At 45.4% G+C, this 16920-nt stretch overlaps 1 protein-coding gene across 3 annotated transcripts in view; it reads left to right on the top strand.

The window, feature by feature from the left end:
- SMC2 (structural maintenance of chromosomes 2) overlaps positions 1-16920 on the top strand; it is a 41480-nt gene that overhangs the window by 22506 nt on the left and 2054 nt on the right. For all 3 annotated transcript variants that reach the window (XM_006259208.4, XM_019490790.2, XM_059724627.1), the window contains exons 17-24: positions 1193-1317; positions 8148-8341; positions 9502-9645; positions 9933-10127; positions 10614-10814; positions 11634-11750; positions 14144-14304; positions 16544-16691. In XM_006259208.4, the coding sequence (XP_006259270.1) occupies positions 1193-1317; positions 8148-8341; positions 9502-9645; positions 9933-10127; positions 10614-10814; positions 11634-11750; positions 14144-14304; positions 16544-16691 (1285 nt within the window). The remainder of the gene's footprint in view (positions 1-1192; positions 1318-8147; positions 8342-9501; positions 9646-9932; positions 10128-10613; positions 10815-11633; positions 11751-14143; positions 14305-16543; positions 16692-16920) is intronic.

Genomic DNA, 16920 nt, shown 5'->3' with positions numbered 1-16920 from the left:
ACCCAATCTATACAGACATTGGGCGAGTCAAGTCACACTGCCTTTTCTGGGTATGTGCTGGGATAAGTGCAGGAGCACACCGACCTTTTAAGTAAAGTGCCGTTTGGATTTTCTTTTCTTTTTTAGCATCTGTAAGCAACCTGTGTGTTATCTGAGGACATGTAGTATGCTAGAAAATATGGCATAAAAAAGCAGAGGAACAGTTGAGGTGTAATATAAAAGACTTTAATGGCAGTACACTGGGACTAGCAGTTTCTGGTCAACACCCTATAGGAAAATAGTAATAAGAGCTTTTAATGTGAATATACTTGGGGAAAATGACATTTGAACACACTGATGTTTTTCTGAAACATCTGTTTTCCTGCCTTTTAGTTGATATGAATTTGCTTAAATTCTGTTGTGTAACTGCCAGCCTGAATTTCAGCATCTAAGGAGTAAAGTCAGAGCTATGAATTGCTGTAGAAAATACCAAAACTGAAACAATAGCTTAACAATATTTACTGTGTGTAGATTTTTAAATTAAATTAGATTATCTTAGAAAAAGAAGATTTATCTGCTTTATGGACCTTTATCTACCAGTTGCAGTTAAAAATACTGGTCTGTTAAACCTGTGTTATAAACTATATGGAGGCAAATGAGGCCTAACTCCAAATCCTTTCAAAATAAAGAATGATTATATATGGTACTATTACATGTACTAGTTTGTCCTTTTCTGCCACCAGTAAAAGGAGAAAAGAGTATTCAGTTTATTTTTATTATTTCTAGACTTTCACAATTAAAAAGATGAGCTCTAAAACGCAACATCTCCACCTATTTGCTTCCTGTAGATAGTGTCGATGCTACATCTCCTTTAAGAGGAGTCCATTTAATTAAGCAAATGGTTTGCAGCACTTGTGAGGATTATCTGCCTACTAATGTGGTATAAGTATGTGTTTCTGCTCAAAACTGATGTCAGTGAGGCAATACAGGTTATAAATGTCATTGTCCCAGGAGGTTGTATATGAGGCTTAGTTAGCAGCTGGACCACTGGTCCATTTTATCAATATTCCTCATTCTAAAATAAGCAAGTACTTGTATTTCCCAACTGTTCCCCAATATGCTTTGAAAATATTAAATGTTTTATACTTAACGCAATAGGTATGTAAGCTATTTACACATGAATACATCTAACTTAATTTTGCTATAATCTGAGGTATCGCAATCTGAAACAACAGTGGGAGATGAAATCCGAAGAAGCAGAACTATTGCAGACAAAGCTTCAGCAAAGTGCCTATCACAAACAACAACAAGAATTGGAAGCCCTTGAAAAAACCATAGGTGAGACGAACATGTTATGTTCAGAAGCAAGTTGCTGAAAGTGTGAATTCGACTGCTTGTAATAGAATCTCATTTGTTTTTGAAACTTCAAGCTAAAATGTGTTCAAAGTTTAATGAGGCAAGGATTTCTCAGGGTGATATTTTTTTATTGGACCAACTATGTAGTTGGGATAAAATTAGAAAGGCTTTTGAATACAAGACTTTCTTCTTCAGGTCTTTGATTACAGGGAGCCAGTCACAGCATAGTGAAAAAGAGAGGGGAGAGGGTGAGAGAGATTTTCAGGGGTAACGAACACATAGGTAGCTGACATGCATGCAGGCCCCCGCTCAAACTCATGGCACTTTACATGAAGTGCCATGAGTTAAGGCGACACCTTGACCCAACAGACATTGGCCTGTTGGGTCAGAGGTGGAGGAAATCTGACAGCTGTCAGCAGGAAGGGAGGGGGAAGCCAGCAATGAGCTGCCAGCTGAGGTTTGTCCAGCCTGAGCTGGAAGGGAGGGCTGGAGTAGAGCTCCCAGCCTTGTGGGTCTGGCCTGGGTTACTGCATCAGCCCAACCTTGTTCATGTGAAAAGTTTAACCCTAGGGAACACAAGTTCCCTAAGGAGCTCTGAACTAGCGCCTTCATCTGATACCTCATTTGAGGAAAGTTTAATTTTCCTTGCAATTGGCCACTTCTAAAAGCAGTCTGCAGCCATGCATGTGTGTCACAGCACGTCTGTAAAGCGCTTTCAGGGGCCCAGTTACATGAAAAATGTAACTTCTGTCTGCGCCCACAATTAGCAGAAGAAAAGATGCTGATTGCTGGAAGATCAAGGCCTATCAAAAGGGCGGAGGGTCATTCTCACCTTTCCTGTGTGGAAAGAATTCAGAAGCTGGGTAAAACATAATGTGCCCTAAACCTGTTAGTTTAGTCCATGGTTTTAGTGTCCAGGTAGTATATGGATTTTTGTTCCCAAGTTCAGCTTTTAAAGGTGTTGGGCAGATTTCCCTTGAGCATGAGGATAGTGAGGTCAGAGACAGATTGGTTGTTCTGTGAGAAATGTGCTCCTAATTCCAGTTAGACGCGGGAGCGGCGAGAGACGCATGGGTGAAAGCTCGCTGCGCCCCCGCTCCCCCGAAGCCCCCCAGAAACCCTCCAGCAGCCGTGGAGCCCCCCGCTGACCCTCAGCACAGCTGGGGTAAGCGGGGCCCGTGGAGAGAGGGGGCTAACCCCTTAGTGTGTGTGTGAGAGGCGGCGGCTGAGTGGAGCTGGGCCGGGTCAAGCCCCGCCCAGGCCCCTACTTCGCCCAGCCCCCCAGGGAGCCACGCGACCAGGCTGCGCAAACAAGCGCGCTTCTCTGCCGGCGCATGAGTTAGCGCGGAGTTAGCGCGGGAGGGTGCCGGACCCTGCCTGCGCACCCCCCAGGGTAGACAGCCCCAGCCGTAGCCAGCCTACCAGAGGCATGACACGGCTGGGCACGTGCCGCACCCCGAGGGTCCCCTCGGGCTCCGCGGCCCCCCCCCCTCTGGCACCTCAGAGACGGCCACCCAGACGGAGCCCCTGGTTCCGGGCTCCACGCAGACGGAGCTCCTGGCTCTCGGCTGCGGGGGCTGCCTGTCCCTTTTTCAGGCTCTGGGGCCTGGGAGCATGGTGACCTCCCCTTGCGGGGTCTGCTCCATTTTGGGGTCTCTGGTGCGCCAGCTGGAGGAGCTCCAGGCCACAGTCTAGAGACTGCGTGCCATCAGGGACTGCGAGCAGGAGATAGACTCCTACTGCCAGGCCCTTCTCCCCCGGGAGGCAGAGGGTAGATCACAGTCTCCCTCCATGCCAAAGGAGGACTCTGGGACGTCCTGCTGTGTCCAGCCAGGGGCATGGACCAAGGTGGTCAAGGGCCCTAAGGCCCGCCGCACCAAGGCCCCTCCCCCACCAGAACTGAGCAACAGGTACGCCACCTCTTGCTGCCCCAGCAGAGCCTGCTGAGTTGCCGGCCCCCACAGGCAACATGGGCCTAACTGCAGCTCCCGCCCCTGCTCTCCCCAAGACAAAACGTAAGGTGTTTGTTGTGGGAGACTCCCTCCTGAGGGGGACGGAGGGGCCAATCTGCCACCCCGACCCCTTAGCCCGGCAAGTCTGCTGCTTCCCAGGGGCCCGCATCCGGGACATTGCGGAGAGGATCCCCAAGCTCCTCAAACCCACAGACCACTATCCCATGCTCCTTATTCATGTGGGCACCAATGACACGACTCGGAGCACTCCCAGCCAGGTCATGAGGCGCTACAGGGATTTGAGAGCGGGGCTTAAGGGTCTGGGGGCACAGGTGGTGTTCTCGTCGATCCTCCCAGTCTCAGGCTATGGGCTGAGAAGGGACAGGAGGATCTGTGTGGTCAACCAAAGAGTGCAGCGCTGGTGTCGTCAGGAAGGCTTTGGCTTTCATGACCACAGCCCGCTCTTTGGAGAGAGAGTTAGCGAGCTGCTGGGAAGAGATGGTCTCCACCTCTCTCCCCTAGGGAGGGAGGCTCTTCTCAGCCAGACTGGCTGACCTGTTCCACCGGGCTTTAAACTAAGCCTGTTGGGGGATGGGGGGACTACCGCCACAGCTGGCCTGCTGAGCAATCCTTGCAAAGCCAGCGGATCATGGCACTCAAGAGAGCCCACCCCAGCCCCAGCCCTGGTAAAATTTGTGGGCAAGGAAGGAGCCCCCCAGGGGGCACTTGCCTGCCTGTACACTAATGCCAGGAGCTTGGGGAATAAGCAGGAGGAGCTCATCCTCCTGCTCAGTGCAAACAATTACGATATCACAGGGATAACGGAGACCTGGTGGGACTCCACCCGTGACTGGACCACGGGGATAGATGGCTATACCCTGTACAGGAGGGATCGTGTAGAGAAAAGGGGCGGGGGTGTAGCTCTCTATGTTAAGGAAAGCTACGCGTCCCTGCAAGCCGATATTGGCGACCAGGGTGGACGGCTGGAGACCCTCTGGGTTAAAATCCGTGGGGAACACGGCACAGGGGACACAATGGTGGGAGTCTATTACAGACCTCCCACCCAAAGTCCTGAGCTTGACCAGGAGTTTGCCCAGGAACTGGCTGAGGCAGCTTGCTCCAGGACTATGGTTGTCATGGGTGACTTCAATTACCCAGACATCTCGTGGGAGGATCACTCAGCAAAATCTGAGCGATCGCAGAGCTTCCTCTCGTGCGTGGATGACCTCTACCTGACTCAAGAAGTCTATGGGCCAACGAGAGGCAAAGCACTGCTCGACCTGGTACTGACTACTGGGGATGGCCTAGTCAGCGACCTAGTGATCGATGGGAAGCTGGGTGACAGCGACCACGAGCTGATCACCTTCACCATCCGCCAAAAAGCTGACAAGTCAGTCAGCAACACGGAAGTCCTTGACTTCAGGAAAGCCGACTTTGACAAACTCAGGAGGCTTGTCAGTGAGGCCCTAAGGGACTGTGACCGCAGGGAGAGGGGAGTTCAAGAAGAGTGGTTGCTCCTCAAGGGAGCGATCCTCAAAGCACAAACTAAGTCTATTCCATCTCGGAGGAAAGGCAGCAAGAGGGCACAGCAGCCCCCCTGGCTCTTCAGGGATCTAGCAGACCTCCTGAGGCTAAAAAGAAAGGCCTACAAAGGATGGAGGATGGGAGTCACCTCCAAGGAGGATTATTCTGCACTGGTCTGGTCCTGTAGGGAGCTGACCAGGAAAGCCAAGGCTGCAACTGAACTCCAGCTAGCTTTGAGCATCAAGGACAATAAAAAGTCCTTTTTCAGATATGTGGGGAGCTGGAGGAAAAGCAGGGGCAATGTTGGACCCCTGCTGAACCAGATGGGGCAACTGACAACTGACGCCCAGGAAAAAGCCAACCTATTAAATAGGTACTTTGCATCGGTCTTTCATCAGCCCCATGGGACGCCCATGCCCGCTACAGGGCCAGGAAGTCCGGGTGAGGGTGATCCCCTGCCCTCCATTAATGCTGACTTCGTGAAGGAACATCTTGAGAAGCTGGATACCTTCAAGTCAGCCGGCCCTGACAATCTTCACCCCAGGGTACTCAAGGAGCTGGCAAGCATCATAGCCCAGCCTCTAGCGCGGATCTTTGAAAACTCTTGGCGCTCTGGTGTAGTGCCTGAAGACTGGAAGAAGGCCAATGTGGTGCCTATCTTCAAGAAAGGGAGGAAAGTGGATCCGGCTAACTATAGGCCCATCAGCCTGACTTCTATCCCGGGGAAGATCTTAGAAAAGTTTATTAAGGAGGCCATCCTTAATGGACTGGCCAACGCCAACATCTTAAGGGATAGCCAGCACGGGTTTGTTGTGGGTAGGTCTTGCTTGACGAATCTCATTTCCTTCTATGACCAGGTGACCTATCACCTGGACAAGGGAGATGAGATTGATGTCATATATCTTGACTTCAAAAAAGCCTTCGATCTGGTGTCCCATGATCGTCTCTTGGAGAAACTGGCCAATTGTCGCCTTGGGTCCTCCACGATCCACTGGCTGGAAAATTGGCTCCGGGGTCGGACCCAGAGGGTAGTAATTGATGGAAGTCACTCATCGTGGTGTCCTGTGACCAGTGGGGTCCCCCGGGGCTCTGTCCTTGGACCCATACTGTTCAACATCTTCATTAATGATGTGGACACTGGAGTCAGAAGCGGACTGGCCAAGTTCGCAGATGACACCAAACTTTGGGGCAAAGCATCCACACCAGAGGACAGGCGGATGATCCAGGCTGACCTGGACAGGCTCAGCAAGTGGGTGGACGAGAATCTGATGGTGTTCAACGCCGATAAATGCAAGGTTCTCCACCTTGGGGAAAAAAAACCTGCAGCATCCTTATAGGCTTGGCAGTGCTATGTTGGTTAGCACTATGGAAGAAAGAGACTTGGGGGTCATCATTGACCACAAGATGAATATGAGCCTGCAATGCGATGCTGCGGCTAGTAAAGCGACCAAAATGCTGGCTTGCATCCATAGATGCTTCTCAAGCAAATCCCGGGATGTCATTCTCCCGCTGTACTCGGCCTTAGCGAGGCCGCAGCTGGAATACTGCGTCCAGTTTTGGGCTCCACAATTCAAAAAGGATGTGGAGAAGCTTGAGAGAGTCCAGAGAAGAGCCACGCGCATGATCAGAGGTCAGGGAAGCAGACCCTACGATGACAGGCTGAGAGCCCTGGGGCTCTTTAGCCTGGAAAAGCGCAGGCTCAGGGGTGATCTGATGGCCACCTACAAGTTTATCAGGGGTGACCACCAGGATCTGGGGGAACGTTTGTTCACCAGAGCGCCCCAAGGGATGACGAGGTCGAATGGTCACAAACTACTACAAGATCGTTTCAGGCTGGACATAAGGAAGAATTTCTTTACTGTCCGAGCCCCCAAGGTCTGGAACAGCCTGCCACCGGAGGTTGTTCAAGCGCCTTCATTGAACACCTTCAAGATGAAACTGGATGCTTATCTTGCTGGGATCCTATGACCCCAGCTGACTTCCTGCCCTTTGGGCAGAGGGCTGGACTCGATGATCTTCCGAGGTCCCTTCCAGCCCTAATGTCTATGAAATCTATGAAATGGTATGTGTATGTCCCTGTTCTTTTTTTTCTGCAAGAGTTCATTGCTTCATTCTGGTATGTACTTGCTGTTTAGTTTCACCCATACAGTTGCCATGAAGGCACTTAGTGCATTGGATCAGGTATATCACATTTAGGAAAGGCATGCGTAGGAACCATGGATTCTGTTGTGTTGTTTTTATGCAGGGGTGTTGATAGTAGTGACAGGAGAGATGTGCTGACAGGTTAAGTATTTCTTGCCCAGGCAAGTCTGTGTCCCACTTGATGTCTGTTGGGCAGCAGAGAGTTTGCTTTTGATGATGAGTTGGGTAAGGTTAGCAGGCTGTTTAAAGTGGAAGGGCTGGGAATGTTTTTCTCGGGGTCTGATCCTTGTTGAGTATAGGCTAAATTACTGATTTTTCTGATTAGTTCGAGTATGGGGTAGTAGGTCTTCAGTCCAAATAATTAAAATACCTGTGTAATGCAGGTACAGTGAAGGTTTGGTGGTACGGTTTTCTAGAAGTGTTTTCAAAGTTTAAATGGTCTGTTTTTAAGTTAAATTACAAAACAAGAAAAAGGTTAATGGAAAAATTTAAATGGGAATTTAAATAAGATTGACTCCCTTGCTATCTAATTCTCTTATTTGTAGAAGTAATGTCTTTGTTCTGTGTAAAAAATAAAATACAATTCAAAACTTTCGAAGAAAGATGCTTTTTCCTTTTTTTAAGAAAACTGCTATATAAAAAATCCATATTAATAATCTCAAACTTATTGGTTATGAAGGAGTCAGCTTGGTTAAGTATATACTTGTTTTATACTACAGTTTAAAATATGAGAAATCATTAGAAAAATGTAGGCATTTACACAGGTAAAGGAGATTTAAGAAAACACAGCAAGAAGAAAAGGAATAACAAACATAAATGGATCTAAGGGGAAGAAACAGGCAGATAAGAATATCGCAATCCTGCTGTGGGAAGGGACAGATCTAGACTAGTTTGAAGTTTTTTGCCATATAGCTTATAAAGAGTATACTTTCCTTCTTGTTTAAAAGGAGAGCTTATTTAATCTGTGAAACTTAATGGAAGATTTTCCATTGTGCTGGCCTTCCTCAAGTGGATTGTCTTTTCCTGGACAATATTCTTTTCCTGAAGGGTTTTAGAAGAGGAAGCATTGAAATGGTTGACTATAAATCCATACTACGAACCTTTTCCAAGGGAAGCCATCGTATAATGTATGTATAAAAATGTTAGTATGGGGCAGGAAAGACTTACAGTTCAATACTATTCTTTTTGATTTAGAGGAAAGTCAAGGGATACTAAAGAAAACTAATGAAGTAAAAAAAAAGGCAGAAGAAAAATACAAAGTACTAGAAAACAAAATGAAAAATGCTGAAGCCGAGCGTGAGAGAGAACTGAAAGAAACCCAGCAGAAGTTAGATGGTGCTAAGAAAAAGGCAGATGTATCCAGCAAAAAGATGAAAGAAAAGCAGCAGGTAAATCTTACTACTGGTAGCAATTTTAACAATGCTGAAAACAGCAAAACTTGATTAGCAAATCCTTATTGTCCATTTTTGTTACATAAATATTATTTCATAGTTACTGACACATACAAATTGGCAATGCCTACTTCGTTCTAGGTTAATAAATGCATTCCTCCTCCACCTTCTACTGTGTGTAATATCACGGTTGTGTTTCTGGTTAAGGAACTGATGACTTACCTGGATTACAGGTAAACTGGCAGGTTGGCTATGGGAAGAGAAACAAGAGACTTGACATTGCTTACATTCCAAAACAAAAACACTTACCCCAAAGTCACTTAAGACAGCACAACACAGATTCTTAGCTACGCAAGCTGGGGGCATTCAAGAGGGGGAGGAGGATGGCATGCAGACTGGTCTTTTTGAATTTGCTGAGGTCTCCAGTTTTTCCCTCCAGCCTGAACCCTGTATTTATAGATGGCTTATTTTAATGAACATTCTCCGATTGGTTTTATTTAAATGTCTTTGTTTTACTGAAACTTTCAGGATTGGACAGAGCTGACTTGTAAGGTGTCAGTTAGTTGGGATTTATATCCTTGGGAAGGTAGAAGGGAGAGTTTCTTACCTCTTTTTTCCTTCACCATTATGCAATGTCGTTTGCTACAATCCCTAGTTTACATTTTTGACTGACAAGTTTGCTTTGTTTTTACAACTTATCTAAGAAAACAAACAAATATATTTATTAATGTTTTAAAGTAAAACAGCATCCAATACACTTGGTTTCATCAATCACTATTCACATTTTAAGATAATTTAATTTTCTAGTATATTTGGATGATCTAATTTAAGGTCATTTTTTATGTCTCCTTTCAGGCCTTGTGTTCTGTTTTAACTAGATCTTGTTAGTTTAGTTGGGGATGCTGATTACTACTTTTACTTTGACCAAACCATTTGTTTCATCTGCAAAGGTTCATTCTATGGTTACTGTACTCAGAAACAGGCTTTGGGGCCTTCTGCTTTAGCCATGCTTTCACAGCTTGGCTTAAGCCCCTTGAAAACAGCTACGGCTAGCATCATGACTTAGTCTCCCTTTTGAAGCCTCTACAGTAAGCTGAATGCTGTATCTTTCCATTCAAACACAACTTTAATCCATTTTCTACATCTTCCCTGTTTAGGAAGTTGAAGCTTTGGTCCTGGAATTAGAAGAGCTAAAACGAGAACAGACTTCCTATAAACAACAGGTTGAGGCTGTTGATGAAGCTATCAAATCTTACCAGACGCAGATTGATGCTATGGCATCTGAGGTGTCCAAGACCAAGGTAGAGCTGTGATATTGTTTTCAAATACGAAAAGGTCAGGTTTGATTCTTTCCATCTGTGTGTAGCTGAGAACAGAAATCCAAAAGCTTGCGCTTTTTATCATTTTATATTTTCTTTTAGATGGCTTTTCATGCTAACGTACAATTTGTGGGCCTTTATGTAGCCTTTTTAACCTCTAATGAATCTTGTCCCAGGAATATTTTTGCTGGACTTTTCCTTCTTTCATAATAAGTGCAGCATAAAATCTTTAAAAGAAGGTGTTGCATAACCATCCTTTTGCATTTCAGGAGTCCGTAAAAAAAGCTCAGGAGGAGCTGGCCAAGCAAAAGGAAGTGATCATGACACAGGATAAAGAAATTAAAGACAAATCTGCAGAGGCAGCAAATTACAGAGAACAAAATAATGAATCTCAGCTTAAGGTTAAAGAGCTGGAACACAACATCAGTAAACACAAGCGAGAGACAACAGATGCTGCTGCCAAGGTACCCTGGAACTCTGTAGCTCTTCACCTCCAGTAAACACAGATAGTTTCTTCCTTGGTCATCTCCTGACACTAACAACTCCTTTACTTGTCCCATAATGTAGCAAGGCAGACAACATATAGGTTAATGCTTACAACCCTCCATGAGAATTTGCCAGTAAATGGTGTTTGTCAGATAAAAGGGAACAATTTTCATTCCTTTCAGTGACAGAAGTAACTAAGTACCTCTTAAAGATGACTAACCTAGAGATATAATTGTAGAGTCTTATGCTGTCCTTTGGTGTGTTAGAATCCAAATCAGAAGACTAATTCATATGCTAAGCATTTCCCTGAGTTTTGGTCCCCCTGATTTGCACCACTTGATTTGTGTTCTTTTGATTTCAAAGATGGAAAACAATATCGTATTTGTCTGCTGAGATTTAAGGTATAAAACATTTTTTTTTCATTCATGTAGATGGTATCAACAACTCTTTTTGTACGTTCCCAGGTGACCAAAATGCTGAAAGAGTATGAGTGGATAGCTTCAGAAAAACAACTCTTTGGCCAGCCTAACACAGCCTATGACTTTAAAACTAACAATCCTAAAGAAGCAGGTCAAAGGCTGCAGAAACTGCAAGAGAAAAAGGGGAAGCTGGAAAGGAATGTGAACATGAGAGCTATGAACATGCTTTCGGAGGCAGAAGAGAGGGTAAATGGTTTTTTGCTTTCTTCTCTACAGACTAGACAGTATCTTGTGGATTGCCATGTGTGTGGAACACATGAGTCACCTATGAACCGTACTTCTCTCATTCTCATTTGGGGCATTGAGAATCTTCCTAAAGCTTTTTACATTTTCTAATTCGGAGATGTCAGTAGCAGAATTCACTTATATTTATTCTTGGATTCTGATGCATTGTTTGCTCGTTAGTTATCGATGTGGGAGAAAGTCCTAGCCTTTGTTGGCAAAGGATGAATTTCTTTCCAAAAGTCCATTTATTCTTGATTAGCACTGAGATGGTATTACACTGGCCACTGCATTGCTGGATTGTGTTTTCAGGTTTAAACATTTTGCAGATACAAAGAAACCCTCATGAAAATCTTGAATAATATAACTGTATATTTTGAAGAATAGATCTTCCAGCTAACATATTGCTGTTTCCTGGCCGGAGCTGGTGTGTTCTGTCATGCTGGGTACAACACGGTCATTTCTCATATTAAAAAGTAAATAAAATGGCTGTGTATATATTATCAGAAATATAATATTATGAACCACTGTTAGCATGAAGAGGGAGGGAAGCCTCTCCTTAAGGTATTGTTAGTTTTACCTCTTTAACATTACAGGAAATTCCTAAAGTATCAGATACCCTACTATTGGCAAACAGTTCATTGTATGCTTTTATATTTTTAATCTTCTGAGTAGGATTATTTTCAGACTTGCAGTTACGGATGTTTTATGTTTGTACTATTAAATACAAAGATGCCAAGTACAAAATTAATGGAGACCTATCTTCTGTTCTTACTATATCAGTACAATGACTTAATGAAGAAGAAGAGAATTGTAGAAAACGACAAGTCTAAAATTCTTGCAACGATTGTAGAACTTGATCAAAAGAAAAATGAAGCTTTAAATATTGCTTGGCAAAAGGTATGTTATTGCAGATCTAACTTCTAGTAAGATATGAATGCAAGATTTGATGTGGAGGATCAAGCTTGATTTCATTTTGTTTTTTTCATTTGTGCATGTCCCTGCCAGTGCATTAGGACCCTTTCCTAGTGCTTGTTTCCATCCCCCATTTGTTATGTTTTCAAGCATACACCTACATGCTTTTTTCTTTGCAGATGTTTTGGAAACCTCTCAGCAGCAAATTAAATCTTCCTCACTCAAAATCCACCTTCTCTGCATTTTTCCATAATGCCTACAAGAGAAACTTAACATGACACTGCTGATGTGCTGAAACAACTACCTGTCATAGAGTGCAGTACTAGTCTCCATGTTAGCTTACAGTGTAATTAGATTGATTCCTGCCCCAGTTAGTTTACATCGTTTTGTTTTGTCAGCATGCTGCCTAGTACAGTGGGGCTCTGGCCAAGGACTGGAGCTTCTAGGCATTATAGTAATATAAATAACTTAGAGCAGTAGTGCTCAACCTTTTGGCTCTGTGGGCCAAGTAAGTGGTATGGGGCCTGTCTGTAGGCCAGATTGGGCCCTGGGGCCCAGCACCACCCCCTCCAACTCCTGGACACTGGGATTGGGAGTTGCCCCCTTTATGCTGGGTGATATTTCTGCCCAGCCTGTTTGCTGGCATCAGGTGTCAGATCCAGTACGAAGGGCTCAAGGCTCCCCAGGGGCTGGACTTTTGGCAGCAAGGGAGCTGGGGCACTACTCCCCTGCTGCCAAATTTCCAGACCCGTGGGCAGCCCATGGGTCAGATGACATGGTGCCATGATCCAGGTCTGGTCTGCAGGCTGGTGGTTGCACACCCTTGACTTAAAGGATTATTTCTGTTGCTTTCTGTGTAAGCCTGTAATCGGCTCTACCTGTTCTATTCAGTAATATCATGGGGAAGATTCTTTATCTGGAATGTTGGTCTTTCCACATGGGAGAGCTTGAGAGAAATTCTAATGACACTTCTTTTGATGTTGTGATAGTGCTAGAGTGGTGATGTGTAGCTATGATGGTCCAGGAAACATGCAAGAGGCATGGGTTTTTATGGGTAACAGCTTTTATTGGACCAATGGTATGGTTGGGAGGGATTTAGGCTGTCTTGGGGTACAGGGCACCCTTCTTCAGGGTGCCTGCAAAGTTGACTTAGACAAATCTGTGAGCACCTTGAGGAAGGTGCCTTGTGCCCCAAGACAAGTCTAAATCCCTCTCAACCATGCTGCTGGTCCCATAAAAGATACCACTCATAAAAAGCCTTGCCTTGGCTTTGAGAGCTTTCATTTTGTGAGCTTTATATACTGAAGTTTTTAACTTGGCTTATGAAGCTATAGTGCATTTACAAATGCAGTATCAGAGTTACATTTTGTAATTGCTGCATCAATTTGATATGGAGCAGAAGCTTTTGATGTCCATGTACGATGCCAGTGGGAGGAATAGTACTGGGAAGAGCATGTTCCTGGCCCAACAGACTTCATTAGCTAGGTTGTAAATTTGTAATCTGTCAGCAATTTTCCCGTTACAGTGGTTTTTTCCCCCTCCCTTTGAAATGTAGTAAAGGTATGCACATGTGCCTCTGATGGGGGCTTGCTATTCTTAACAATTTTTTATCCAGAAAAAATTCCTGGGCACCAGACTAACTCATGAGCTCTACCAAGAGTACGTATTTAATCCCCTGACTGAAACCACAGTCTATAGTTCTTTAAATTTTGCACCTCAGCTGTTTACTGTTTCTACCTCTGGATCAGGGATGTTGAGATCTAGCCCATGAGCCAAATCCAGCCCCATTATCCACTCCCTGGTGCTGCCTCTGGATCTCTAGTTGACCCACACATGGTATGTGCTAGACTGGCCCCGTGACAGTGTTTGCCCTGGGACACATTGCCACATGTGGTTCCCGTTCCAGGCAGCCTGCACATGGCATTCCCCCTGGTCACTCAGAGGTAGTGCCAAATGCAGCATTGATCCCAAACCAGCTGAAGTGGGCGCTGTGTGCAGTGAATCCCAGACTAGTGGGAGCAAATGCTGTCTGCGTTGGATTCGGCACAGGGGGAAGGTCTATGTGCCTGATCTGGAGCACAGGGCTGGCCATGTGCCATTCATGTAGCCCATGAACTGGCCCTACACCACTCATCTGGCCCATGGAGCCAAAACAGTTCAACACCCCTGCCCTAGATCATACTTTGCCCTTCACTTCCAAAATAGTCTATTCTCTAGCATTTTCTCAGCATCTAATGTGTATTAATATTCTGGACATCTAACTGGGTGAGTCAGGATGTTAAAGGAAGCATTTGTAATGCTATTTATTAGTTTATGTATTCAGCAATTGTTATTTGTGATTCAAAGATCTTTAGAAAATATTTGGTCCGATTTTCTAGGTGAACACAGATTTTGGCTCCATTTTCTCTACTCTTCTACCTGGAGCCAATGCTATGTTGGCAGCCCCTGAAGGGCAAACAGTCCTAGACGGCCTCGAGTTCAAGGTTGCCTTAGGAAACACCTGGAAGGAAAATTTAACAGAACTTAGTGGAGGTCAAAGGTTGGTGATCTTTTTAATGCTTATTTTTCCTTTCTACCTTGTGCCCATAATTCTGTGAAATAAGCCATTCAGATATAGGCTCTTCTCTGGGTAAGTTTGGTCTTGTATGCCTAAAGTAAGTTATGGCCCTGGGTTACGTCCCTCTGATAGCAAGCCTTCAGTGCTTTCCTTATTTACCAATTCCCCATTTTAATAGTCAGCATAAATAAGGTGTAGCAATTTTGGGGGGCTCCAGGGGTGGCTATGATGGTCCCGGGTGATCATGCTACCCTTGCCCTGCTCCAGCTCTAGGGTACCCTCCCCTTTGCACTCACCTGCCACTACTTGATGCATTTGTTTTATTGAAAGGACACTGCCTAAGTGTCCTAGAGCAAACTCCAGTTCTTCTTGCTGCTAGCAGGTCTCTCCTGGACCTTGTGGGTGTCAGTTCTGCCCCTCAGGCTGAGTTGGGCCCTCCTGACCTATCCATGACCCTCAGGGCACCTGTAGCCTTAAGGGCTACTCGCAGCCTCTGACGTTCCGTACAGCCATGCCAATGCCTCGCAGGTGTTACTGTACCATTACTCCCTTGTTGGGACCTCAGCCTTCTCAGCCTCCACCCCTTTTCTCTAGCTCTGCCTTCTAGCCCAGGCCCACTGTGTTGGACTTGGCTTCTGGGCTCCAGCTCTTGTCTTGATAGAGAAAGAACCAGGACCAAGCTGCCTTGCTTTGGGCAGTGAGCCCACTTTGGCTTTATCTGGGTCCCTGGCCCCTACTTGGCTTTAGCCTGCACTAGGCTACCATCTCTCTCTAGGCTGTACCCTGCCTTTGGGCTCAAGCTTTCTCTGTGTCCTGCACCCCCTCAGCTCTTGGCAGGCTCAAGACACTCTGTTACAGCATCAAGCACTGTTGGGACCTCTACACCACCCCTAATAATCCCAAACCCAAACCACCAGATTAAACTGTAACGAAGGAATAAACACACTCACTGTAACAAATTTAACCCACTTTAGATGCAAACATCAACATTAGTTTGCTGTCTTGCAGCCATACCTCCCCTTCCCCTGGGTTATATCCCTCTAATTGCAATTCTTCAGTGCCTTACTTGCATACTTAGGGGATTCCAAGAGTCAGTAGAGCCCCTTCCTGCAGCCTGTGGCTGGGAGCTCTTCTGTCTGCAGCTTGCTATGCCAGCCTGCCTGACGTGACTCAGCCCCTGGGTTTATATGCTGCCTAAGCCCTGCCCTTTCTGGTCAGGTGGCACTCCAGCTAAGCAGGGGTTTTTCATTAAGGCTGGTGGCCGTGGCAGCTTATGACTGCTGCTCTAGCAGCCTCCCTGCTGCACAAGCGAGGCTCTGCCCTACTAGCCTGTTTCCTTAGCTGCCTATTCCATTGCAGCCAACTTCCCGCAGGCAGGGTTCTCCTGACTGGCCGCAGGTGCTCCCCTTCCCTCTAATGGGCAGCTCCCTGCCTAGGCAGCAGTGTTTCTTTGCTGCCTTCCTTCTTGTGGCTAGCCCTTGCTCAGCTGTCTCGGCTATTGTCTTCTGCCTTTTCTCTCCTTAAAGTAACAGGAGCCCCATACTTCCTGTTATATAAAGTAAAGCGCTGAACTAATCTTATGGTACCAACACAATGGAAACCTTCAAGAACAAACTGAGTGCATCTACATGTTCATTAATGTACTGTAATTATGGCACATTAAGTTTAGTAGCTGTCATTACAGGTACTAAGCTTAATGCACCATAATCGGTGCTATTGTACATTAGCGCAGAAGAATGCTTCTTTTGTGATGTTAATACACATTAGACTGTCTGCTGCGCATTAGTGCATTAGCATGGTTTTTACCAGCCGCATTAAGGTGCAGTAGAATTAATCTAATGCACATTAAGTATCCTGTGTAGACATACCCACTGAAATGTAGAGAAGTGACTATAAATTAAATGAATCAGAGGAGAGTCACAGCAGCTCTAAATAAAGAGCATCTATTACCATATTAAAGACTTGTATGTTTGTTTTATTGTCTCCAGCTCTGGATTCCTCCTCTGGTTCACAAGTGCTACCTCTGACACTGAAAGCTTTGTCTCCATTTGTGTCTCTAGCACAAGAGGGATGTTAGCTGCTGTGCACGTAATACTTTCTGCCAAAAGCAATGTAGGATCTTTAGGTTAATCTGAAAATGATCTTGCAGCCAAACTGCAATTCAGTGGAATGGCCAAAGGAAATGGGAAGGCATTCTTTTAAACTTTGTGTTTGGTTTTAGGTCTTTGGTGGCTTTGTCCCTGATCTTAGCCATGCTGCTTTTCAAACCTGCTCCAATTTACATCCTGGATGAAGTAGATGCAGCTCTTGACCTCTCCCACACGCAGAACATTGGACAGATGCTTCGTACTCACTTCAGGCATTCCCAGGTAGGGTCCTGCGCAGGTTTCCATGTGTAGCTCATTTTCAGAGGGCAGGTACACAAACTAGGGAGCTCAAGGTGCATAAGACACAGCTCATTCAGGTCATGCTGAATATTTTCCAAACTATGAAACCTTTTAAAGTTGCATTGCAGTATTCTGGCTCATTTCCTATGATGTGACTTATTTGCATAATATTTTTTTCTTATGCAAGCAATTATTGTAGCACTATGGAGCT

The sequence above is a fragment of the Alligator mississippiensis genome, chromosome 3 (assembly GCF_030867095.1).
Source record: "Alligator mississippiensis isolate rAllMis1 chromosome 3, rAllMis1, whole genome shotgun sequence".
NCBI lineage: Eukaryota > Metazoa > Chordata > Crocodylia > Alligatoridae > Alligator > Alligator mississippiensis.
The sequence above is the reverse complement of the archived record's forward strand: the minus strand, read 5'-3'. Positions and strand labels throughout refer to the sequence as shown.